Source organism: Prionailurus viverrinus, chromosome A3, assembly GCF_022837055.1.
Source record: "Prionailurus viverrinus isolate Anna chromosome A3, UM_Priviv_1.0, whole genome shotgun sequence".
Taxonomy (NCBI): domain Eukaryota; kingdom Metazoa; phylum Chordata; class Mammalia; order Carnivora; family Felidae; genus Prionailurus; species Prionailurus viverrinus.
Genome location: NC_062563.1, coordinates 27605539 through 27632134, shown reverse-complemented (window position 1 = coordinate 27632134; position 26596 = coordinate 27605539). Strand labels below are relative to the sequence as shown.

General features: G+C 48.8%; 1 protein-coding gene across 5 annotated transcripts; it reads left to right on the top strand.

The window, feature by feature from the left end:
* The first annotated feature begins 2438 nt into the window (after window positions 1-2438).
* CA3H20orf96 (chromosome A3 C20orf96 homolog) lies at window positions 2439-26596 on the top strand. Of its 5 annotated transcripts, XR_007151184.1 has the most exons (12): window positions 2453-3530; window positions 3794-3842; window positions 4399-4516; window positions 13498-13610; window positions 18449-18607; window positions 22239-22338; window positions 23497-23654; window positions 23740-23841; window positions 24001-24087; window positions 24465-24532; window positions 24751-24869; window positions 26224-26596. XR_007151184.1 is itself a non-coding variant. In XM_047854252.1 (11 exons), the coding sequence occupies exons 1-11, from the start codon at window positions 3511-3513 to the stop codon at window positions 25071-25073; spliced, it is 1158 nt and encodes a 385-aa protein (XP_047710208.1). In that variant the 5' UTR covers window positions 2439-3510; the 3' UTR covers window positions 25074-25553. The 5 variants fall into 5 exon arrangements, 3 of the variants coding, with proteins under 3 accessions (XP_047710208.1, XP_047710209.1, XP_047710210.1); XM_047854252.1 differs by lacking the exons at window positions 24751-24869; window positions 26224-26596 and adding an exon at window positions 24890-25553 and having other exon boundaries at window positions 2439-3530; XR_007151183.1 differs by having other exon boundaries at window positions 2450-3530; window positions 24465-24869; window positions 26224-26253.

Below are 26596 nucleotides of genomic sequence, written 5' to 3'. Positions count from 1 at the left end.
TGGTGTTTATTCTTTCTGCTTGACGGCTCAAGTCTTTCCACCGGGAGGAGGTTTACAAAACCAAATAGAACCTATATAATTTTAATAATCTCTCCCATTCCTCTTACCCTAACTGCTCACCCCAGGCAACTATCATACAGATATTTACAAGGATCACGCAGGTAACTTAAATAAGGACAGTGCTGGGTGAACTGGAGAGCAGGTATTCTATCTGAAGGGGCAGCCGCTAGTCAACTTCCAGCTGATTATTGCTAGGGCTCACTGTAGCCAGATATGCCAAATTCTAAAGAGAAAACTGAACTATTATTTGTGGGAAACATTCTTCCTTCTCCTTCTACAAGGCTGTCTCCGCTATATTTGGATCCTCTCTACAAAATTTAGAACCAGCTCACTAAATTCCAAGAAACCACTTTTTGGGATTTCAATTGGAATTGCATTGCGTTTGTACAGAACTGCCATTTGATAATACTAAATCACCTCATCTATGACCTCACTGGATTTCTCGTTTATTTAAGTCTTATTTTGATAAACTTCAATAACATTTTATAGTTTTCTTCATACACGTCCTGCATAATTAAAAAATTCATTTTGGGACACCTGGGTGGCTCTGACAGTTAAGTATCCGACTCTTGATCTCGGCTCAGGTCCTGATCTCACAGTTTGTGAGTTTGAGCCCTGCACTGGGCTCTGTGCTGACAGCTCAGAGCCTGCTTGGAATTCTGTCTCCCTCTCTCTCTGCCTCTACCCCACTCATTCTCGTTCTCTCTAGAAATAAGTAAATAAACTTAAAAATCAATTAAAAAAGGGAATACAAATTGAATTTTGTGTATTAGCAACAACGCTGACATCTTTTAAAATTTCCAATGGTTTTTAAAATCACTTAAAAAAATTTTTTTTAAGTTTATTTATTTTGAGAGAGACAGAAACAGCGTGAGTGGGGTGGGCAGAGGGAGAGGGAAGGAGAGAATCCCAGGCAGGCTCCAGTGCAGAGCCCGATGGGGGGCTCAAACTCGCAAACCGTTGGATCATGACCTGAGTTGAAACCAAGAGTCACACAAGACGCTTAACCGACTGAGCCACCCAGGTGCCCCTCACCTTGCTTTTCTATGTTGATACGTTCAGCCATATTGTCTGAATAACAAAGGTTTTGGTCTTTCTGTTCAGATCTAACAGTTCTTCTTGGGGGCGCCTGGGTGGCTCAGTCGGTTGAGCTTTCGGCTCAGGTCATGATTTCGCGGTCCGTGAGTTCGAGCCCCGCGTCAGGCTCTGGGCTGATGTCTCAGAGCCTGGAGCCTGCTTCCGATTCTGGGTCTCCCTCTCTCTCTGCCCCTCCCCCGTTCATGCTCTGTCTCTCTCTGTCTCAAAAATAAATAAATGTTAAAAAAAATTTTTTTTAAAACAGTTCTTCTTGGCTTACTGCACTATCCAGGACCTCTCATCTAACCAAACATATATTAAGCATATTTGTTTTATTTCTGACTACAAAGAAATGTTTGTATTTTGAAAAGATTTGACCTGTGGATTGGGTTCTGGCTCCATCTGAAATTTTACTAACCACATCTTATATTGTAAGATTTTGTCGGTATGTGTATGGCCATTCCTTCCATCAATTCCCTTTTTCTCAGGTCAAATTTTGCAGATCCAAGATTTCTGTAGTCTCTTTTGGTCATTTTTAGCTTTATTTCTTGTTGATTATCACTGTCAGCAATCTTCCCTAAGAGTTGGGTAAAAGACTGAAAATTTATATTTACTTCTCGGTGAATTTCTTTAGAAATTGTCAGCCATTCTCCTTAGCAATCAGATTGGCCTATTGCAGAGATCACTGAACCAGGAGCTACAGGGGCCAGGCAGGTACTCTGAAAAACTCCGTCCAGATGGGCACTGAGGCCATCTACAGAGGGGAGCCTTTACTCATTTCTGGCAAATTATTGCCATGGAAGGATATCAGAATTGGTCAGTTTGGCGCCTCAGTCTGGGTTCTTATTGACAGACTTCTGGCATTGCACTTTTTTTTAAAGGTTAGTTAGGAGACTGTGACAGAGGCATGATTTGAGATAGACCTTGAAATAAGAAGCAGGTTTTGGAGAGGAAGACAGAGAGAAAAAAAAAAAGTCCGTGGGCCAGGCAGGTCTCTCTGTGCTGCAAGGTTGTAGATTGGGTGTGAGAGGAAAGCAAAGTATGTGTATGTGTGGGTGGTGGTAGTAAGCAGTATAATTCCAGATATACTTTGAAGGTATTGCTGACAGACTTGGATGTGGGGTGAGAGGTAAATCAAAAGATGAGTCAAGGGGGAGGGGTGCCCATGGGTGGCTCAGCCAGTTAAACATCCAACTCTTGATTTCAGCTCGGGTCATGATCTCAACGTTCATGAGCTCAAGCCCTGCGTTGGGCTCTGTGTGGACAGTGCAGAGCCTGCTTAGCCCCTTCCCCTGCTCGCACTCTTTCTCTCAAAATAAATATATATATATTTTTTAAAAGGATGGGTCAAGGATGACTCCAGGAAGAGAGTTGCCATTTTGAGTTGGGGGAAAGAGTTGGCATGTCAGAGTTGCCTATTAGGCACCCAAGTGGAGATGCTGAGTAGGCAGTTGGATGTATGCGGCTGGAACTCAGCGTAGAGGCTGGAGATACGAGTCTGGGAAGCATCTAGGTAGAGATGACATCTGAGGTCACAAGACTGGAAGGGAACGTGAATAGAGTGTGAGTGGATAAAGAAGAGAGGGCTGGGTTCTAGCCCTGAGACACTCTAAAGGGAAAAGAGGAAGAACCAGCAAAGGAGAAGAGAAGGGGTCAGGAAGCCACTCAAGAGAGTGGTTTCCTGGGCACCAAGTTTAGAAAGTGTTTCAAGGGAGGAGTGATCCGCTGTGTCAAATGCTACAGATAGGTCAAGAAAGATGAGTAGAAGTGACTGTGGTGTTAGTACAGTGGAGGACACTGGTCCTTGACAGGGGCAGGTTCAGTGGAAAGGTGGAAATTCCTGGGGTAATATCTCAGAGAACAATGAGGGAGGGTAGAATTCTGTGCACAGTTGTAAGAATCGGTCTTAACAGGCAGTTCATACAGTCATAGGAGGGAGGCAATTAGGTGGCTCCATGAGATGATACGAACCTGTCAATTTACTGGTCCCCAGGATTTTTCTTAGTGAAATAGGAAGCAAAATCATTAGCTAAGAATAAGGATGAAGAAGAAAGTGATGGAGGTTTGATGAGAAGAGAAACATGACATAATTCTTTAGGATGATGGCTGGGGCCAGCTGAAGGATGGTATTTAAAACCCAGTTGAGCAGAATGTGGCGAGCTACGTTTCTCCTTGAGAGGTTAGTCCCTCAAGGCGCTCGGTAGTCCGCGTCCGTTTCCTTGGAGACGGACAGCCCGGTCTCGTTGGAAAGTTTGAGCGGCCTAGGTTACCACGTGGTCCACGCTCAGACAAAAGAGTTGCAGAAGCCGAAGAAATAGGCAGCGCAAGAGATCAGAGCCCCGCGGACTCACGACTCTTCTTCCATTTTCCCCAATGGCCCATGTCTTTCCAAAGTAAGTGAAAGGAGAATCGATGGGTGGTGAAGTGCGCATGCGTTCCCCCCCCCCCCGCCCCCGGCTTCTTTTGGTCTGGGCCTGGTTGTCTTTTGACCCCGCCCCCTCCCCCGCCCTCATCTCCCTAGCCCCGCCTCTCCCTCGGGCTCTCCCAGCTCCCGCGCGTTCCAGTGGTAGTTAACTGGGAGACCCTGTTCGCGTTTGCTGTTACAGTCCATGGGTTGGGAGTGATGGACGTTCTTTCCCGCCCCAACTCTTTCCAGACCCAACCGCTCTGGGATTCGCTCCACAGTCCACAACTTCCAGATTCTGGTGAGTCCGGGAGCGCTAAGGAGCAGATGGGGGCTTGCTGACTCTGGGCCTGCAGTCCTCCTGCCCTGAACCCCCAGGCTGTGACTGTCCCGGGTGATAGAGTCTGGAGACCTGAATTCCAGGCCTGCCTGTGTCACACAGTTGCTGTAGGATCCGGGGGCAATTCTCACCTTATCGGAACGTGAGGATATTTTATACTGCTCTCTTATTTATTTCTGATCGCTACTATGGTTTTCTATTGGGTCTTTTCCATGCCTTCTGTTTCTCACAGTTCTTAGCACCTCACAGCCTGGATGTGCTTAGTAAATTCTGGCTGGCTGATAAAAAAGTGATAGCTAGCATTTCTGAAGCTCTTACCACATGCTTCACAAATATCCCTTGGACTGCCCGCATCAACCTGCGGAGGTGGGTTTTATAATTAGACCTAGTTTACAGATGAGAAAAATTGAGGCTGAGAGAAGTAAAGTCACTTGCTCAGGGTCACAGATATCTGTAAGGGGTGAAGCTGGGATTTGAACCCATCAGGCTGTGTGACTGATTGTGTTGTATCTGGTAGGATTATGTTCCATGGCAGCGGTCCAAGCAGAAAACCAAGCCATCTACTCTGCCTCCAATCCTACAATCCAGAGGCCACAAGAAGAGCAGAGTGAAAGCTTTGACTAGTGTCCCGCCAGGTGGGCAGAAACCCTTGAGGGCTGGTATGTGGATGGGAGACGGGACAGCGTGTATGCCCTCGGCCTTTGGTGACATCAACTGTATTAGAGTAGGCTAATTGCGGTAACAAACAATCCCCAAGTTTCAAGGGTTAATATTCAAGCCTATTTCTCATTTCTGTCAAAGAACAATTGTGGATCTGCAGGGGAGGAGGTAATCTTGTCTACATGGTCATTCAGCGATCCAGGCTTCTTCAGCCTTGTGGCTCTGACAGTTTGTGAGGCCTTGGAGTCCTCTGCTAGATACTTCTGCACTCAGAGAGAGAGAGAGAGAGAGAGAGAGAGAGCAAGGATACGGGTAATTGTGTGGACATTTTTATTTTAGACTTGAAGTGATACATATCACTCCCACTCATGTTCCGGTGGCTGTAGCTCAGTCGTATGACTACCCATAACCACAAGAGGAGAAATGTCCTGCTGTGTGTCCAGGAGGCCAAGAAAACAGGGTTTGGTCAACTCAGGATAATCTCCACCACATTGTTGTTATGCCTTCTGAGGGAGTTCTCAGGCCCTTGGCTCAGGCAGACCTGGGTTCACCTCTTGGCTCTGCCCTTTACCATCTTGGAAAAGCCATTCATCTCTCTGAGCTTTAGTTTTCTCATTTTTTAAAAAATGTTTTTTATTTATTTTTGAAGGAGAGAGAGAGGCAGAGCATGAGCGGGGGGAGGAGCAGAGAGAGAGGGAGACACAGAATCCGAAGCAGGCTCCCGGCTCTGAGCCATCAGCACAGAGCCCGACGCGGGGCAGGAACTCATGACCCGTGAGATCATAACCTGAGCCGAAGTCGGACGCTCAACCGACTGAGCCACCCAGGCACCCCATAGTTTTCTCATTTGTAATATGAGGACCTGATAGGATGGCCTCAAGAATTAAATGAGAAGATCTGTGTCAAGCATTGTTGCTCAACCTTCTCAGACCCAACATTCCTTTTCATAACAAATATTTTGTAATATTCCTTTAGTATCTGAGATAAACTTCATAGATAATATAATTGACCTATGTATGTAATTTTAAAAATTAATATAGTGGGGGCACCTGGGTGGCGCAGTCGGTTAAGCGTCCGACTTCAGCCAGGTCACGATCTCGCGGTCCGTGAGTTCGAGCCCCGTGTCGGGCTCTGGGCTGATGGCTCAGAGCCTGGAGCCTGTTTCCGATTCTGTGTCTCCCTCTCTCTCTGCCCCTCCGCCGTTCATGCTCTGTCTCTCTCTGTCCCCAAAATAAATAAACGTTGAAAAAAAAAAATTAAAAAAAAAAATTAATATAATGCCCTCAGTGTAAAGTAAAGGAAAAGGAAAAGGAAAGCTGGTTATAGTTAAATAACTTCTATTTTAGTATGTAAATACTCAGGGTGAACTCTATTAGAAGATATGTATGACAAAGTAGTCAGAAGCTTATTCACAGATGCGGAGTCACAGTGAATGTAAGAGTTGCAAATGCAGACTGACACGTGGTGGGATGTTAGGGACTCAAATGTCCAGAGGGATTTTTCATTGCAGTCACGATTTCCAAAGTGATGCCCCTCTCTTGGTAAAGTTCTTAACAAAACAGAGCACAATCTTCCCTTGATTGTAGCTGCTTTCTTGGAAAATTCAGCATTACCATAAACCCCTACAAAATACTCTTTGTGTTTAAATTTTTTTCTTTAATGTTTGTTTATTTTTTGAGAGACAGAGAGAGAGACAGAGCATGAGCAGGGGAGGGACGGAGAGAGGGAGTCACAGAATCCAAAGCAGGCTCCAGGCTCTGAGCTGTCGGCACAGAGCCCGATGCGGGGCTTGAACCCACGATCTGTGAGATCAGACCTGAGCTGAAGTCAGACGCTTAACCGACTGAGCCACCCAGGTGCCCCCTCTTTGGGTTTATATGTGAAAGAGAGTCAGGTTCTGGGATCAGATCATTATAAATATGGTTTTTACCTACATCAGTGTCTGATAGGGCTTTGGAAAGTCATGCAGGAAGTAGGAGAATTCTGTGTTCTGTGGGGCTGTCCTATTCTGGGGCTATCTATCGAGCATCCCTGGCCCCCACCCACAGATGCCCATCGGGACCCCCAGTATTTGTGAGAACCACAAATCCTCCTTTCCAATGTATCTAAAACGCCCCTGTCAAGAGATTTGGATGTTAAGTGCTGAGCACAGGGCCTGGTGGTAGTGACAGAATTTGTGTCTTTGGCGTTAGATCTATTCATACAGCATCCACAGGGAAACTCCTTTCCTTCTGTCACTGGGAGACAGTGAGATGTGTAACATACAACCACAGTAAGAACCAGAGTAATTAACACAGGCCAAGCACTTATTATGTGCCAGATACTGTTCTCAGCACTTGGCCCACATCACTTCATTTAGTCTTCTCAACAACCCTGTGAGGTGGGTGCTGTGACGATCACCTCTTCTTCTAGATAAGGCATGGACAGGTGTAACTTCCAAGGTCCCACAGGTAGGAGGGGGCAGGGCCAGGCTGTGACAGTCGGCAGTTTGTCTCCAGGGTGGACAGTCTTAACCACAGGTCGATGGAGAGTCTGTGGGCACTGGAGAAACATGGACCTGAGTTGGTTCCTGTCTCCCTTCCTGCAATTCCATCTAGGTTATCTCTCGCAGCCCCCGCTACAGAGATTCCTGCTTTACGCCCGGTGAAATCCTCTGTGTAAATTACAATGATGAAAATAGTTACCACTTGCTGAGGACTTATTTTATGTTAGGCTCTGTTGCAGAGGCGTCATTCATTCATTCATTCATTCATGTATTCATTCAGCAGCATCCATTTGCTGAGTACCCACGTGCCCAAAATTGGGCTGAGTGTTGTTGACTTATGGTGACGGAGACAGATTGGGTTCCCAGCTGCATAGAGTTCACAGTCCCAACCTCAAACATGTAACTACACAAAACTTTAAAAAAAAATTTTTTTTTTTACATTTATTTTTATTTATTTTGAGAGAGATAGAAAGCAGGGGAGGGACAGAGAGGGAGACAGAATCCCAAGCAGGCTCTGCGCTGGCAGCACAGAGTCCGATATGGGGCTCGAACTCCCAAACCGTGAGATCATGACCTGAGCCGAAGTCACGAGTCAGAAGGTGTACCGGCTGAGCCCCCCAGGAGCCCCGTTTTTTTATTTTTTTTTATGAAAAAATGTTTTTTACGCAAAACTTCAATACACTTGAGATAGACGGGTACAAGGAGGTCACCACTTCATTCATTCCTTCCGACCTGGGAGATAAAAATCACTATTTTACAGATGAAGGAACTGAGGCTTCGGTTGGTAAAATGTCTTAAGCAAAGTCATGTCCTTGAGGGCAGCTTTTGTGTCTTCAACAAGATGCATCAGCTGATTCCCCCAAGACGGGATGACCCCATTCCTTCTTGTTCCTCCCTTTTGCAACTAAAAAAGCCCTAGATGTAACACAACAAACATAAGAAGACTTTGAAAACTGGAAAGAATAATGTGGGTTGGTTGCTAAAGGGGTGAGCAGTCATCTGGCCTGTATGCTACGTCTCAACAGGGGACGGACTGTCTGCTAAAATGAAGATTAAGTAGGATCCAGAGTATTATTTAAAACTTGGGGGTGCTTGGGTGGCTCAGTTGGTTAAGTATTGGACTCTTTTTTAAAAATATTTTTATTTTATTTATTTATTTTTTAATTTTTAATGCTTATTTATTTTTGAGAGAGAGAGAGAGAGAGAGAGAGAAAGCATCAGTGGGGAAGGGGCAGAGAGACAAGAGGGAGACACAGAATCTGAAGTAGGCTCCAGGCTCTGAGCTGTCAGCACAGAGCCTGACCCAGGGCTCAAACTTGTGAACCGCAATATCATGACCTGAGCCGAAGTCAGACGCTCAACCATCTGAGCCACCCAGGCACCTCAGACATCAGGCTCTTAATTTCAGCTCAAGTCATGATCTCACGGTTCGTGAGTTCGAGCCCCATGTCGGGCTCTATGCTGACAGCGCAGAGCCTGTTTGGGATTTTCTGTCTCCCTCTCTCTGTGCTCCTTCCCTGCTCACTCTCTATCTCTCTCTCTCAAAAATAAATAAATAAGCATTAAAAATAAACATCAAGGATACGACAAAAGCACTTGTCACACCAAGAATAAGGAAAATCACAACATGAAGGAGAAAAGACAGACATCAACACCAAGATGAGTCAGATAGAATGATTTGACTTTTTATTTACAGATGGCATGCCTGTCTATGTAGAGAATCTTAAGGAATCTACTAAATCTAAAAGAAACTAGAATTAATAAGTTTGGCAAGGTTGCAGAATACAAGTACACAAGAAAATCAATCACATTTCTATGTTCTTACAATGAGTATGGGGAAACCAAAGTTAAAAATATATTTATAATCCAAAGAAATTGAAATATTTAGGCATAAACTTAACAAAGAATGTATAGGACTTGTATGCTGAAAATTACATAATGCTAATGAAAGAGGTCAAAGAAGACCTAAATAAATGGAGAGACATACTATGTTCACAATTAGAATACTCAGCATAGTGGGGGGCCCCTGGGTGGTTCAGTCGGTTGAGCGTCTGACTTCAGCTCAGGTCATGATCTCACAGTTTGTGGGTTCGAGCCCCACGTCGGGCTCTGTGCTGACAGCTCGGAGCCTGGAGCCTGCTTCAGATTCTGTGTCTCCCTCTCTCTCTCCTCCTCCCCCGCTCACGCTCTGTATCTCAAAAATAAAGAAACATTAAAAAAAAATTAATAAAATTTAAAAAAAGATTCTCTCTCCCTCTCTCTCTTAAAAATAAATAAAAACATTAAAAAAAAAAAAAAAGAACACTCAGAGTAGTAAAGATGCCAATTCTCTCCAATTTGATTTCTGTGTATAATGTAATTCCTATCAAAATCCCAGGAAGGTGTTTTATAGACATAGGTTTAATCTAAAATTTATATTGAAAAGCAAGGCCCTAGAATAAACTATTTTGAGAAAGGAGGATAATGTGGGAAGAATCACTTTACCTGATACTAAGGCATACTATACAGCTATAGTAATCAAGACAGCATAGAATGGGCAGGGATAAACACCTACATCAGTAGGGTAGAGAAACCAGAAATAGAGCCACATAAATATGCCTGGTTGATTTTTTTTTTTTTAATTTTTTTTTTCAACGTTTATTTATTTTTGGGACAGAGAGAGACAGAGCATGAACGGGGGAGGGGCAGAGAGAGAGGGAGACACAGAATCGGAAACAGGCTCCAGGCTCTGAGCCATCAGCCCAGAGCCCGACGCGGGGCTCGAACTCACGGACCGCAAGATCATGACCTGGCTGAAGTCAGACGCTTAACCGACTGCGCCACCCAGGCGCCCCTATGCCTGGTTGATTTTTGACAAGGGTGCAAAAACAGCTCAGTGGAGGAAAAGAAAGCCTTTTCCACAAATAGTGCTGGGGCAAGTGGACATCCATAGGCAAAAAGAAAAAACAAACAAACAAAAACAAAAAAAACAAAAAAAGAGAGAAAGAAAAACAAAAAGAACCTTGACTTGAGTTTCAGAAGTTGGACAAAACTTAACTCCAAATTAATTGTAAAATGAAATAAAAATTAAATGTTTTCATGTAAAAGTGTACACCTTTTAGGGAAAAAAATACAGGAGAGAAAAATCTTTGGGACCCATGGCCACATGAAAAGCTCTCAGACTTTATACCAACAGCTTGATCCATAAAAGAAAAATGAAATAAATGGGGAAGTTCGATATCATCAAAAGTAAAAACTTGTTCTGTGAAAGACTCTGTTAAGGGGACGAAAAGACGAGCCACAGACTTGGAGAAAATGTTTGCGAACTGCATCTGACAAAGGACTGCTACGTAGAATAGATTGAGAACTCTCAACAGAAGAACAATGCAGTTAGAAAATGGGCAAAAGACACGAAGAGACATTTCACTGATGAGGATATCCAGATGGTAAATAATCACATGAAAAGATGTTTGACATCATTATCCATTAGGGCCGTGCAAGTTACACCACAGTGACTTGTCACCACACGCCTATCAGAATGGCTAAAATGAAAAATAGTGATAACACCGAATGCCGGCACAGAGGAGAAGCTGGACGATGCACGTGTTGCTGGTGGGCATGTAAAATGCTACATCCACTCTGGAAAAGACTTCGGCAGTTTCTAATGAAACCAACACGCAGTTCTCATCACGGTTCAACGATTGCACTCTTGGGCATTTATTCCCGTGACGTGACAACTTAGGGTCACACAAAAACCAGTGCATGAATGTTCCATAGCAGCCTTATTCATAATACTCTCAAACTGGAAGCAATCCAGATGTCCTTTAATGGTTAATGGTTAAGTAAGCTATGGTACATCCATACCACGGAATACTATCCATTGATAAAAAGGAAAGGATTGTTCAGATTCTGTGTCTCCCTCCCTCTCTCTGCCCTTCCTCTGCTCGTGCTCTGTCTCTCTCTCGCAAAAATAAAAGGAAAGGATTGTTGATACAGTCAATAACTTGGATGAATCCACAGAATTTTGCTGAGTGAAAAAAAGCCAATTCCAGAAGTTATATATTCTACGATTCCATTTATGTAGCATCCTGGGAATGACAAAATTGTAGAAACGGAGAACGGATGAGTGATCACCAGGGGTTAGGGACACAGGCTGGGGGAGGGTGGTAAGGGGAGGGGAAGAGAGTATGGCTATAAAAGGCAACATGAGGGGCGCCTGGGTGGCTCAGTCGGTTCGGCTCAGGTCATGATCTCGCGGTCCGTGAGTTCGAGCCCCGCGTCGGGCTCTGTGCTGACAGCTCGGAGCCTGGAGCCTGCTTCAGATTCTGTGTCTCCCTCTCTCTGACCCTCCCCCGTTCATGCTCTGCCTCTCCCTGTCTCAAAAATAAATAAAACGGTAAAAAAAAAAAACACATTTAAAAAAGGCAACATGAGCTATGCTTGCGGTGATGGAAATGTTCTATATCTTGCCTGTCTTAACATCAGTTTCATGGTTCTGATATTGTAGGTGATTTTGCAAAGCGCTACCATTGGGAGAGACTGGGTTAAGGATACAGAAGATCTCTGTGTGTGTGTGTGTGTTTTAATGTTTTATTTTATTTTTGAGAGCAAGAGAGTGTGAGCAGGGGAGGGGCAGAGAGAGAGGGGAACGGGGGATCCGAAGTGGGCTCAGAACTGACAGCAGCAAGTCCGATATGGGGCTCAAACTCATGAACCTTGGGATCATGACCTGAGCCGAAGTCAGATGCTTAACTGACTGAGCCAATTTATTACTGCCCCAGTAATAAATTTAATTAAAAATAAAAAAGATATATCAGAGCTACTGCCATTAATGAAAATCGTCATTATTAAAGCTACAAATCTCCCTAACTATTTGAGTTCAACTTACTAATCTTACAATTTTTACAAACACTACAAAGGGGGATTTGGGAAGTTGGTTAATTAATTTCCCCTAATTCTTTTAAGCCACATCTTAAAATTTCATATAGTGAATTTTCATTTTCAAAGAGTTCGCTTGTCTGATTCACAAAGACCATCGAGCATTTAAATAATGCTTGTACATCTAATAAATAAACTTCGAGATATGGGTAATCTTATGTCCTCTCATGTTTTGGTAATTTATACACATTTAATGAGAACGTCTTAAACTTTTAATTTGAAACAAATCTAAATCAAAATCTCATTTACACATTTTAAATTAGAACCACAATATTAATCTATTAATCATTCCATCTTTTAAACACTACAATTAAATACCCGGCGTATACAGATAACTCATAACTTTAACACAACATTATTGTAGTTTACTTCATCACTTCAGCAGTTAATGCTAACATCTTCCAGGGTTAGCTGTGTCGATGCATTGAAGAAATAATATTTTTCTGAATTGTACTGGGTTGCACCTGGAGTAGGGATTTGGGGGGGGGGGGGCGGGGACGAGAATGTGGCCACAGCATTCATGATGATGTGGGTGATTTTTTTTTTTAAATTTATTTTTGAGAGGGAGAGAGAGAGAGAGAGCACAAGCAGGGGAGGGGCAGAGTCGGGGACAGAGGATCTAAAGCAGGCTCTGTGCTGACTGTAGAGAGTCCGAGGCAGGGCTCGAACCCATGAACCATGAGATCGTGACCTGAGCCGAAGTCAGTCCCTCAACCGGCTGAGCCACCCAGGTGCCTTGATTTGGGTGATTTGTCCCGGACTGGCACATGACACGCTGTGAGGAAGCAGGGGTTCTGAGAACATGTCCTCCAAATGCCTTATTCTGATCAGAACTATTTTCGTATACTCCTTATCTGGCAGGGCCACAGCTTTTAGAGGTGTTTCGGACAGCCAGTCGGGAGTTTTGCACAGCTCCTGTGCCTTCGTATGGTGCTGTGGTTCTGATGCCAATCCTCAGGTCATCAGTAACAGCAGTGACAATGAGAAATGCATATTCGGCACTGAGTATGGATCAGGCACTTCTCGACACACTTTAAAGCAGAATAACATTTAATCTTCACGACAACCCGATGAAGTAGGCATGATGATCACTCCTATCTTATAGGTGGGAAAACTGAGGGACAGAGAGGTCATGTGACCCGCCCAAATTCACGGGCTAGTGGAAAGCAGTGTCTGGATTCGAACCCAGGCTGTCTGGCTGATTAGTTCCTGCCCTTAACCCCCGCCCTGTCTGACTCTGCTACCGGCCAGGTTGGTGGGAGAGATTGCGGGCACCCGGCCGTCTCCTGTGCTACTCTTCTTGCTCCTCCCCTCTGTCCATGCCCAGGGTCACGGGGAAGCCTCCTGCATTTCTCTGTCCCTTATATCAAGGCCCAAAGTGAGGCCTGGGAGCTTACTGATAGATGTGAGTTTCATGCTCTGCCTCACTGTCACATATTATAAGGTCGAGAGTGGGTGGGGCTGGGGCCTGGGCCACCTCAATGGATGGTACTGGGACCCGATCCTAGGCCCGCCTATATCCTTACTCCCTCTCTGCCTTTTCCCACGCCCTAGGGTTGCATTCCAAGTCCGCCACGTCGATGACAAGCCAGCTGAGGCAGCCACAAGAAATGCACAGAGAGAAGCTGGACTCTGGGAAGGCACAGGCCAAAATCCGGCTAATGAAGGTAGGAGCACCCTCCCACAGGCACCGGGGCCCAGGATGGGGGCAGAGGGGTCGGGGGACAGCGATAGCAAACACGCACTGAACATTTGGTGGATGCTGGGCTCATTTCCTCGTTAGCAATGCCATGGGCATGCTTATCGTCACCCCCATTTTATAGATGGGGAAACTGAGGTGCAAAGCGATGAAGGACTTGTACCAGGTCACATAGCCAGAAAATGGTAGTACCAGAGCCACTTAAGCAAAGTGTTTGCCTTTGTGTTTAAGACTAGGAAAATGATCAGAATCGCTTTTTATTTCACTGCATGAGGAACACAATCTGGTGGCTTGTCCATTAAGACATTTCTAGTAAATGAACCTCTCGTGGAATACGATGCACCTTGAAGCAGGGCTTAGACGCTTGCTAGTACATTTTTCACACCTCTGATACACTTTTAGATAAGTAATTTTCTCACCGTCCATTGTTTTCTATGGCTTCAGAACAACGTTTCAAAGTATTTGAAATGACGAAGAGTCTTTGTGTCCATAGAAGAAAGTAGAATACTGAATACTATAAATACTACAAAATACCATAGAAGAATTATTAACTTCTTTGAGAAAGTTTTTTTTTTTTCCAAAAGTTTTTTTTTTTTTTTTTTCCCCATGAAATTTCATGGATTTGGCTATCAATAAATGTCTGGTAATACATTTCAGATGTTTGTTCATCTTCTGCTTTATTTTTTTATTTTATTTTATTTTTTATTTTTTTTCAATATAGGAAATTTATTGTCAAATTGGTTTCCATACAACACCCAATGCTCATCCCAAAAGGTGCCCTCCTCACTACCCATCACCCACCCTCCCCTCCCTCCCACCCCCCATCAACCCTCAGTTTGTTTCGAGAAAGTTTTTAAGAGCTCAGTGAACAATTACTAAATAAAGAAATAGGGAAGAATGCTATGAAACCTTTTCTTCCCTTTAACCTTCAATTTTGCAAAAAGGTTCAGAGGTGGCCCAGCGTTCTTAAAGGAGGAACTCATATTTCTGGTGTTTATTGTTATTGTTTTATTATTTTCTTTCTTAAACATTTTTTAAAAATGTTTTTATTTATTTATTTTTTGAGTTTATTTTGAGAGAGAGAGGGAAAGCGTGTGCTTGGGGAAGGGGCAAGGAGAGAGAGAGAGAGAGCGAGAGAGAGAGAGAGAGAAAGAAAGAGGGAGAGAGAGAATCCCAAACGGGCTCCACGCTGTCAGTGCGGAGCCCGATGTGGGGCTCGAACCCACCAACTGTGAGATCATTACCTGAGTGAAATCAAAAACCCAATGCTTGGGGCGCCTGGGTGGCTCAGTCGATTAAGCGTCCGACTTTGGCTCTGGTCATGATCTCGCAGTTCGTGGGTTCGAGCCCCACATCGGGCTCTGTGCTGACAGCTCAGAGCCTGGAGCCTGTTTCATATTCTGTGTCTCCCTCTGTCTCTCTGGCACACCCCTGTTCATGCTCTGTCTCTCTCTGTCTCAAAAATCAATAAACATTAAAAAAAACAACAACAACAATGCTTAACTGACTGAGCCACCCAGGCACCCTGTTTTTATTTATTTCTGAGAGGGGGAGGGGCTGAGAGAGAGGGGGATAGAAGATCTGAAGCCAGATCTGTGCTGCAGAGAGCCCAATTTGGGGCTCAACCTCATGAACCATGAGATCATGACCTGAGCGGGAGTCCAATGGTTAACCCACTGAACCATCCGGGCGCCCCTCTAGTGTTATTTTTATCCTGACTTTAGAACTTGGACAATTTGGCTCTGAAACCTGGGCTCCTAAACAGTTCCTAGTGTTGTCTCTTGTAACCACTCATTCATTTAGTCAATAAATATTTATTGAATGCCTCCTATGTGCCAGGCTCTGTTCTAAGGATTCACCAGTCATGTAGCTGGTCTCTGACCTTAGGGAGATTACATTCTACTTTGGGAGACAGACAACAAACAAGACAGATAAATATATAATATGTGCCGTGATGATAAGAGTAATGAAGAAGTGTAAAGATAAGGTTAGGGGCTAGAGAGGCACAGAGGAAGAGTGGCTGTGACTGTTTCAGACAGGGTAGTCAGAGAAGGCTGCTAAAGTGATATCTGAGGGAGAAATGTTCTAGATAGACGAACTGCAAGTGCAAAGGTCCTGAGGTTGGTATAGCTGGAGATGAGGAAAGATAGTGGGAGTAGGGTTATGGGCGGTGATTTGTTTGCAGCTCTGTTTTCCCTGCTCTGGCTCTTTTTTTTTCTTCTTTTAATGTTTTTATTTTATTTTTGAGAGAGAGAGAGAGAGAGTGCGTGCATGAGCGGGGCAGGGGCAGAGAGAGAGAGGGAGACACAGAATCTGAAGCAGGCTCCCGGCTCGTAGCTGTCAGCACCGAGCCCGACGTGGGGCTCGAACCCACAAACCGTGAGATCGTGACCTGAACTGAAGTCGGACGCTCAACTGACTGAGCCACCCAGGCACCCCTGGGCTTTGTGTTTCTATGCTGAGTGAGACAGGAAGAACCTGGAGGGTCCTGAGTAGAACCGGGAGATGATCTGACCTACGTTTTCACAGGAGTCCTTGGGCTGCTGCTGCTGTGTGGAGAATGGACATGGAGACAAGGGGGGGGGGCGGGGAACAGGAAGGGAGCAGAAACTACCCAGTCGATTTGCTCTCGGAGACAGAAGAGGATCCTGACTCTGCCCCTCAGTCTCAGGACAATATGCCTCTACATTTGAGAGAGGGAAAACTATGTGCCAGGCGCCATCCCCGGTGTTGGGGACACAGCCGTGAACACGGCACTCAGAACCTGTTCTATTATGGAGCTGACGCTGTGGTGGTGGTGGGGGGGACCTGTAATAAATGGATCAAAAAACCCCAAAGAATAGTTACTCCTCAGTTTATTCAACCCATACTTGTGGAGCCCCAGGCACTGTCCTATGTGCTGTGCCCTACAGCTGTGACGACACATGGCTGCCCCTGCCCTCCTGGCTGCGACATTCTAGTGGGGGAGGCAGTCAAGAAGTAAGAAAAATAAGATAATAAGAAAAATATATAATTACAGGTTGGGGTGAGGATCAGGAAGGAAACAAAGCAGGGGTTCTGCACTAGACCTGGTGGCCAGGGAAGATCCATTTCTAGAGCAGAGGTCATGAATTCTACAGTCGATTCGAATCCCCTGGGAGTTGGGTATGTGCGGGGAGCACAGCTTCCTGAGGCCAGCCCCGGCGACGTTGGCTCGGCGGGCTTCTGGGAGACGAGGCTGATCGTGGTACCAAGTGAAATTGAGCATGTGAAGTGCTTAGCACAGTTTTGAGCACGTGATAAATACTCTGTACGTTTGCGCCGTGACTCATTCTATGAGGAGTATGGGAGCCGAGGGCCAGGAGAGGGTGATTTCTAGTAAAGGACAGAGAAACGAGGAACAACAGAGGAAGAGAGCACGTAGGTATGGCAGAGGTGGAGGGCTCGAGCCCCTGGCGATAGTTTCAGCTCCTGTTCCTGAGTCACACTGGGTGCCAGGCACTGCTGCCAAGGGCCTTGATTGTGAACATTACTGCCTGTGTTTTCTACAGCAGCTCTCTGAAGCAAGTATGTTTCCAGACCTTGAGCTATATTAGCAGGGCTCTCGGAGGCTAACGCCTCTGGCCAGGTTCCCTGCGGCCGTAAGTGGCCGACTTGGTATTTGAACCAAGTGTGTCCAGACCTTACATCCAGCTTTTAATCACTGTGGGGCTTGGCCACATCTCGCAGCTTTAAGCCCACTCACTTCCTGGTCTTGGTGTCGTGAGAAGACAGACAGCGGGAATCACAAGTCTGGCTTTCCAGTGCCGGTGCCATTACCTTCCGGCTGCGTGACTTGAGGCAAGTCCCTTAACCTGGCTGAGTCTCCGTTTATCAATAAAATAAGTTAGTGGGGGTGCCTGGGGGGGCTTAGCGGTTGAGCATCTGACTTCGGCTCAGGTCATGACTGGGCTCGCAGCTGACAGCACAGGGCCGGCTTCGGATCCTCTGTTCCCGCCCCCCCCCCCGCCCCTCCCTTTGCCCCTCCCCCGTTTGTGTGTGTGTGTGTGTGTGTGTGTGTGTGTGCGCGCGCGCGCGCGCGCGCGCTCTCTCTCTCTCTCTCTCAAAAATAAACATTAACAAAATAGCATGTGTTTAAACAAATGAAATAAGAGTGAGTCAACATAGGGGATGAACTGATAACCGTGTGCCATGTTTGGAGTGAGGCACAGAGTAGGCCCCCAACAATTCTTACTGTTCGTATTGTAGATTCTGTGTAACTGCTGGTGGCAACCTTAGGCAAGTCCCTTAACCTCTCAGACCCTCATTGTTTCCACGGGGGGGGGGGGGGGGGAGATGTACGAAATGAGACGCTACTCATTCAGCTCAGCTGCCTGCAGAGAAACGGCCGCGATTTTTCTTGCTTCCCCTGCTTCTCCACACATGGCCCGTCACCTCTGCCACCTTCTTACCTACCTGGGGTGTTTTCTATTTTTATGACAATTGGTATTACTGTATCTTCTTGACTCAAAGAAGCCAGCGATCATAAGGTGCAGCTTTATCTTATTTACCCACGAACAGAATTTTGTCAGATTGTGGCATGCCGCCGGTTGGAAGAGGCACCCCCCCCCCCCAACCTCCGAGGTGTAAAACTAGGGGAAAATGGGCGTTTCAGGATGGACGAAGTAGTTCAGCGGCTCTGACCCTCAGACAATGGGGTCGCATTTACCAGTCGCGACCACAAGGGGGCGGGCGTGCGGCGGGAGGGAAGCAGTCCCTAGGCTCCGGGAGGCTCCAGCCTTCCCGCGCAGCCCCGCCTCCCATCGCTGCCCTCCCCTCCGCCCGCAGACGTTGCTCAGGAACGAGCGAAACTCACTCCAGGAGCTGTGCAGCCATGAGGTCTTCCTCACGACGCTCAACTGGGAGCTGGTCAAGGCCATCCAGGACATGGAGGACAGCTCGGCCCTGAACGCGCGCGCGATGCTGCAGCAGCAGGACATCCTTGCGGTGAGGCCTAACTGCACCCCCCTGGCCTCCGCCCTGTGCACCTCCGTCCAGCTCTCGGCGCCGCCCCGCTGAGCGCTCGGGTGCCCTCTCCCGGCCTCTCCCGGCCGGTTGCACCAGCGGCTTCCTCCTGGCAGATGCATCTCTCACACTTGGCCCCACCTCCCTGGGTTTTGGAATCAGACCCAGATGGGGGCTCATCCCAACGCCAGCACTAATTGGAGTTAACCTCTGAGCTCTGTAAAGTAGAGCACAAAGCACCCACCCCAAACGCGGGGTTGTACTCGGCACACAGTAGGTGTGCAAGAGAAAGCGGCTGCAGTCCCCACCCCAATCAGCAAATACACAGTGTAATACTGAGTGCTCTGTATATACTCATATAATCCTTACAACAACCCCCCTGGGGTGGGCACTATTATCTTTATTTTACGTCGGAAAAAAATGGGAACAGAGAGGCTGGGTAACTTGCCCAAGGTCACCCTCAAGCACACCCACCTAGCAACTGGGATTTGAACCCAGGCAGCCCGGCGCCGGCGCCGGGGTCTGGCTTCCTCCCAGCAGGCTGTGATCCGCGCTCTCAGCCCGTGGTGGCACTTATGGTCTATTGGTGGCGCTTATGGTCTATGGGTGGAGCAGCTTTTCAGAGAACCCAGGGGGCATCCTCCGCCTCCTCTGGGAGAGGCTTGGAGAAGCTGCCGGAAGAGAGCTGAAAGTTCCCAGGGACCCAGGAGTTTGGGCTGGAGAAGAGTCAGAGAAAATACCTTCACGGAGCCGTTCTGGAGTTCCCTCTGGTCGCGCGGTCTGCCCCGGGAGAAGAGGGACTGAGCTCACTGGAGCCTGTGAGATGAAGAGAAAATGAAGTCTTGGGAACTTGGTCTGCTCAGGCTGCCATAACAAAATGTGACAGACCAGGGGGCTTAGACATAGACATTTTTTCTCGGGGTTTTGGAGGCCGGAAGTCCAAGATCAGGAGGCCAGGAGGGTTGAGGTGCGGTGAGGCCTCTCTCCTCGGGGTGCAAATGGCTACTTTTTCTCTGTGTTCCCAGATGGCTTTTCCTCTTTGCTCCCACGGAGAGAGAGATCTCTCGCGTCTCTTCCTCTTTTTTTTTTTTTTTTTAGTAAAATTTATTTTTAATTTTTAACTTTTTAAAATATAATTTATTGTCAAATTGGTTTCCATACAACACCCGGTGCTCATCCCAACAGGTGCCCTCCTCGATACCCCTCACCCGCCCTCCCCTCCCTCCCGCCCCTAACTTTTTTTTCCCCTTCCCCTCCCCCATGGTCTTCTGTTTCTCAAGATCCACATAATGAGTGAAAACATATGGTATCTGTCTTTCTTTGCCTGACTTATTTCACCTAGCATAATACCCTCCAGTTCCATCCACGTTGCTGCAAATGGCCGGATTTCATTCTTTCTCCTTGCCAAATAGTATTCCATTGTGTATATAAACCACATCTTCTTTATCCATTTGTCAGTTGATGGACATTTAGGCTCTCTCTTCCTCTTCTTTTTTTTTTTTTTTTTTTTTTTTTTAAATTTTTTTTTCAACGTTTTATTTTATTTTTGGGACAGAGAGAGACAGAGCATGAACGGGGGAGGGGCAGAGAGAGAGGGAGACACAGAATCGGAAACAGGCTCCAGGCTCTGAGCCATCAGCCCAGAGCCCGACGCGGGGCTCAAACTCGCGGACTGTGAGATCGTGACCTGGCTGAAGTCGGACGCTTAACCGACCGCGCCACCCAGGCGCCCCTCTCTCTTCCTCTTCTTATAAGCTCACTAGTCTTATCGGATTAGAGCCCCACCCTTTTGACCTCATTTAACCTTCATTACCTGCTTAAAGCCCCTATCTCCAGATACAGTCATATTGGGGGGCAGGGCTTCAACCTGTGAATTTGGGGGGGGGGAGGGGAAACAATTAAGTCTATAAGAGAAGCCAAGGACCTGCAGAGTTATTCATCCCAAACTTAGTAGAATATTCTCTAAACTTAGACAAAGTCATTGTTGATTTTCTGGCATTGATCCATTAATACATTTTTCTGTTCATCCTGAGTGCTTCCTGTGGGCCCTTGGGAAACAGTGATTAGTGGGGCACTTTGTCTACATCAAGCTCTCCTCGTGGGGTCACGGGCAATTAGAAAGCCATTTATGTGTACTGCCGTGGGGACAGGGGATGTGGGGAGCCCTCTCACCCAGAGGGGCCCTCTCACCCAGACATGGGAAGGTCAGGAAGGCTTCCTGGAGAAAGGGATGCTTGGGTTGAAACCTGCAGAAGTAGGTGTTCATTGGTAGAGGGCTGTTCCGGGCAGAACGAATGGGCATACAAGGCCTGTGGAGAGAGGGAACACAGCTCAAGGAGCCACATGTTGGCCCAAGGCCAGGCCAGGGCCTTGTCAGCTTAGCTAAGGAGTTTGGGCCTTATTGAAGGGCAGAGGGGAGCCACTGGAGGGTTTTAAATAGCAGAGGGATGAGGTCAGCTTTTATTTATTTATTTATTAAAAAAAAATTTTTTTTTAATGTTTATTTTTGTTAAAATTTTTTTTTCAACGTTTATTTATTTTTGGGACAGAGAGAGACAGAGCATGAACCGGCGAGGGGCAGAGAGAGAGAGGGAGACACAGAATCGGAAACGGGCTCCAGGCTCTGAGCCATCAGCCCAGAGCCCGACGCGGGGCTCGAACTCCCGGACCGCGAGATCGTGACCTGGCTGAAGTCGGACGCTTAGCCGACTGCGCCACCCAGGCGCCCCTTTAATGTTTATTTATTTTTGAGAGAGAGAGACAGCACGAGCAGGGGGGGAGCAGAGAGAGAGGGAGACACAGAATCCGAAACAGGCTCCAGGCTCCGAGCTGTCAGCACAGAGCCCGACGCGGGGCTCGAACTCATAAGCCGTGAGATCACGACTTGAGCCGAAGCCGGACGCTCAACCGACTGAGCCACCCAGGCGCCCCTATTTTTTTTTTTTTTAAAGAAAGATCATCCTGACTGCTGTGTGGAGCATGGATCTAAGGACAGCCAGTTAGCAGTAGCTGTTGTAGCATTGCAGGCAGGAGATGAAGAGAGCTTAAATAAGACAGTGGCAGTGGGGATGGAGGGAAGGACATGGCTTTTCAGGCTGTTGGCTGTTTTTTTTTTAATATTTATTTATTTTTGAGAGAGAGCGGGAGAGAGACAGAGCATGAGCAGGGGAGGGGCAGGGAAGGAGACATGGAATCGGAAGCAGGCTCCAGGCTCCGAGCTGTCAGCACAGAGCCAGACGCGGGGCTTGAACCCGTGAACCTCGAGATCCTGACCCGAGCCGAAGTCAGACACTTAACTGACTGAGCCACCCAGGCACCCCAAGGCTGTTGGGCTTTAAATCTGTAGCACTCGGTGACATCTCAAAGGAAGGGGGCGTGGGGACCGCAGCCTGGGTTTGGCCCGTTGCCTGGGCGCGCGGCCGTGCCATCGGCGGAGGTGGGTGGTAGAGGGGACCGTGTGGAGCGGGTCCGCCAGCCTCTGGGCAGGTTGCTGGGGCTGGGGCTGGGTTTGGATCTGGGGACTCCTCCGAGGAAGTGCCGGGTCCCCCGAGAGCCCATGCTTCGGCAGCGCCAGGAGACGGTGGGGGGCGAGCTGACCCCACCCCTCCCACAGACCATCGTGGACATCTTGGAGTGCTCCAACAAGAAGAAGCTGCGGCAGCTGACGTGTGAACTGAAGGAGTGGGAGGAGAAGGAGGAATCCAAGATGAAGCGTGAGGATCCCTGGGGCGAGCTCCCCGGTCCCCTCTCTGGCTTCTGGGAGGTCAGCAGGGCGCCCACCTTGCACCTGCCTTTTGGAAACCAGCAGCCCCGTCATCCCCCTGGTTCGGCAGGTGGAACTGCTAAGATGCAGAGCTTAGGGGCTTACTTCTGGAGCACTTGGCGCTTCGAGGCCCCGCGAGGCTTCCCCTTTACGGGCACTCTCGGTCACTGCAGCTCCCTGTGAGGCAGGGACCGTTCACCCATTTTACAGATGGGAAAGCCGAAGCGAAAGGAAGTGAAAGTAGCCCGCCGAAGGTCAGATAGCTGGGCGCCAGAATCCAGCCCCAGCTTGCCTCTGTTTCCTGCCAAGGTCCCTCTGGGAGCCGGTGGCTGGGTCCCTCTGGTCCCGGGTCTTCGATCGTGTTGAGCCCGTGGTTTCTTTCCCCGGAGCAGACTGGAAGCCTTCTGAAGGAAGGGGCGGTGTGTCGGCAAGCCTCAGACCCTGGGACACCACCGCCGTGGAGGGCGGCAGGACAGACTTTGTCTTTTTTTTTTTTTAATTTTTTTAAACGTTTATTTATTTTTCTCAACGTTTTTATTTATTTTTGGGATAGAGAGAGACAGAGCATGAACGGGGGAGGGGCAGAGACAGAAGGAGACACAGAATCGGAAACAGGCTCCAGGCTCTGAGCCATCAGCCCAGAGCCTGACGTGGGGCTCGAACTCACAGAGCGCGAGATCGTGACCTGGCTGAAGTCGGACGCTTAGCCGACTGCGCCACCCAGGCGCCCCACGTTTATTTATTTTTGAGACAGAGAGAGACAGAGCATGAATGGGGGAGGGTCAGAGAGAGGGAGACACAGACTCCGAAACAGGCTGCAGGCTCTGAGCTGTCAGCACAGAGTCCGACGCGGGGCTCGAACTCATGGACCGCGAGATCGTGACCTGAGCTGAAGTCGGCTGCTCAACCGACTGAGCCACCCAGGCGCCCCCAGACTTTGTCTTAATGGTCGTTTCATGGGCCCGTTGCCCTGGGAGCAGGTGCATGAGGAGACAGGGCCGGGGAGGGACAGTCTTGGCGAGGGTCACACAGTAAGTGGGCCTCCCGCATCTCCTGGGAGGGGTCCTTGAGGGAGGATCCTGCCTCCTGTCCCTCCTGACCTCTCCAGACCTGAAGCAGCAGGTGGAACAGCTGAACGCCACGATCGAGAAGACCCAGAAGGAAGTGAACTTCCTGAGCACGTACATGGACCGCGAGTACCCTGTCAAGTCGGTCCAGATTGCCAACCTTGTGCGCCAGCTGCAGCAGATAAAGGACAGCCAGCAGGTAGGTGGGCCCTTGGCCCCGCTCCGCCATACTGGACCATACTGGAGACGGGGCTGGTGGCCAACACCCTCCTGCTGGCCCCTAGGATGAGCTGGATGACCTTAATGAGATGCGCAGAAAGGTCCTGGAGTCTTTGTCTGAGCAGATTCAGAGGAAGAAGAAAAAACTTCTGAGATCTCTGGTGGTGGTGAGTAGCCAGCTGCTGGGGTAAGTATCCAGGTCCTGCCCCAGCCCTGCTTTCTTCCCCGTCCTCTGCCTCCAGGCCCCCTGCACCCCCTCTGGTCTGTACCACGCACCGCTGCCCAATAAGAGGCACTGGGGGGCCAGACCTCTCCTCCCTCCACAGAAAAACCAGCAGCGCCATCAGGAGGCTCTTCTGCAGAAGATCCGGGATGGCCAGGACATGCTGAGATGCACGGGCAAGCTCAGAGAAGTGAGTGGGCACGGAAGGTGACGGTCCCTCCGGGAGGGAGCAGAAGGGTGGGCGGTCCCCAGGACCTGTGGGAGTCAGGCTTGTCTTGATCTGGCGCTCGGGTCTCCAGCCCTGGTATTGGCCTCCCTCCTAGCCAGTGCCTTTGTCACCTGCCATTCATCGTAGGAGGAGGTTAGTGCCGCCTCAGCCTTGCCTCGTTGACCAGCATCCCCGGTGATGACCCATTAGCAACATCGCCAGACATTGTCTGCGCGGCCATCATTTTACTGTCGTTCCCACCCCCTCTGTTCATCCTCTCATTTTTGTCACTCACCATCACCCGTTAGCCGTGTTAATGAACCTCACTGTCACCCCCCTCTCGCGTTAACTTTCATTAGCGTCTTCCTTCATCCGCTGTCGGCGAGAGTGGCCTTCGCTGCCGGCCCCCGTTAAGTCTCATTACCAGGTACCGCCCCCCCTTTGCCACCTGTCGCCATTCTCCGTGATCTCCTGGCCGCTTTCGGCGCCATCAGAGGTTGGCACTGACTCGCGAGCCCAGGAAGCCCTGTGACGAAGCCGCCCCGATTCCCTAGATGTCCTCGCTGCACCTGCATTCTGCCCCGGTCTCCCTGTTGTTGGGGGATGTTGGCTTCTCACTCTCCCCTGCTGCACCTCTGTCCTCAGTTTATCAGCCAGTTTGAGGAGGAAATACCCATCCTAAAGGCCGAGGTGGGGCGGCTCAAGGTCCAAGTCCAGGAGCCCCGAGAGACCGTGTTTGCGGATGTTCTGCTTCGGAGACCCAAGTATGTGATCTTTTTGGCAGCTGCCTCTCAAACGCGCCATGCCGTGTGCTTGAAGAGGCTCTCTGTTCCTGGGGAAGGCAGAGCCCTGCACAGGGGGCCGGGGAGACCTGGATCTCGCCTCGCCTCGCCTCTGCAGCTGACCACGTGGCAGATGTGACGTTGCCCGTCTGGGCCTGCTTGTCCCACCAGCGCACGGGCAGCTGACTTACATCATCTCTCTGGAACCCCCTTCTGGTTCCCAGATTCCGTGTTCCCACCAAGTGGGTGCACCCCTAAGCTTCTTGGTTGTTCAGGAAGGCGCAGTTGAGTGGGGTGGTTGACGCCAGGGAATAGCCTGGAAGACACTCTGAGGAGAGAAGGATGTCCTCTCTGCTTGGTACACCGCTGGGCTCCAGAGGAAGAAGTTCCTTCCTTCCCAAGCCAGTTCTCTGCCACCTTTCTTGTGTCAGGCCCTTTGTGGCAGAGCTTGGGGGTCCTACTAGGTCTGGCCTCTCCGTGATGGCGCGCAAGACCTGGGGCACCTCCATGAGGAGGCCTCAGGTAGGCAGTTGACCTCAGGAGATGGATACTGGCTAGCGATGGAAATTTATGTATTGCCAGTATAGAGATGCGTTTCCTTTTTCTTCTTTTTTAATGTGTACTCATTTTTGAGAGAGAGAGAGAGAGAGAGACAGACAGACAGACAGAACACAAGGAGGGGAGGGGCAGAGACAGAGGGAGAGACAGAATCCGAAGCGGGCTCCAGGCTCTGAGCTGTCAGCACAGAGCCCGACCTGGGGCTCGAACTCACGAACCGCGAGATCGTGACCTGAGCCGAAGTCAGAAGCTTAACCGACTTGAGCCGCCCGGGTGCCCCTAGAGATGCTTTTTCTTTTTACCATTATTATGAAACATTTCAAATATACAGACAGTAGAGAGAATATTAGGATGAATACCCGGTGGCCCGTGTAGTTTTAGGAGCGGTTATAATTGTTGCCGTATTGGCCTCATCGTCATTCCTTCTTCTTGTGAAGTGTTGTGAATTGCAGACAGCCTGACATGTCACGTCTAAAGACGTCCGTGGGCACCAGGAGATTAGGGAAAGCGTGAGCGTGGATGGGAGAATTGGGACGGGGTGGAGGCAGTGTCATGTGTGGCCTCGTGGGTGTGCTGATCACTGGGGGGCGGGGGGGGGGGGATGTATTGCGGATGCAAACCCATGGCGCTGGCTACTTGCGTGGAAAGAATGATGCCTGTCAGTTACCGAGCGCTCTTTACGAGCCGGCATGGTCTCACTCAGTCCGCCTGCCAACCACGGAGGCTGAGTCTGGCGCCCTGCTTGGCTTCTCACACCTTCTTTGCTCTTCCCTACCAGGTGCCCCCCAGACATGGACGTCATCCTCAACATCCCTGTGGAGGAACTGCTCCCCTTCTAGATGGCGGCCCATGGGCCACCCTTCCCTCCCTGTTCTTTCCCCCATACCTGGAGCCTTGACTTGTCTCCTTCCACGGCCACGTGTCCACTCAGACCCTGGTCTGCCCTCTCTCCCTTCCTCCCTCTCTTCCTTCCTTTCTCCCTCCCTCCCTCTCTCCCCCCACCCTTCCTCTCCTTTCCTCCCTCCCTCTCCCTCCCCCTCCCCCTCCCCCCTCCCTCTTTTCTTTCTGGCTGGTGCAGCTGCTTGGGCCAGGTGTGCATTCCCAGTGAAGCGTGCCATTTCTTTTTACCAATAAAGCTGGCTTTGCATTTG

What these genes read in the sequence shown, in the direction of transcription:
- CA3H20orf96 (XM_047854252.1), top strand. Translation starts at nt 3,511, where the DNA reads ATGGCCCATGTCTTTCCAAA. An exon ending in TTTGACTAGTGTCCCGCCAG is followed by an intron (nt 4,517 to 13,497) that starts GTGGGCAGAAAC and finishes CCCACGCCCTAG; the next exon opens with GGTTGCATTCCAAGTCCGCC. An exon ending in CCAAAATCCGGCTAATGAAG is followed by an intron (nt 13,611 to 18,448) that starts GTAGGAGCACCC and finishes CTCCGCCCGCAG; the next exon opens with ACGTTGCTCAGGAACGAGCG.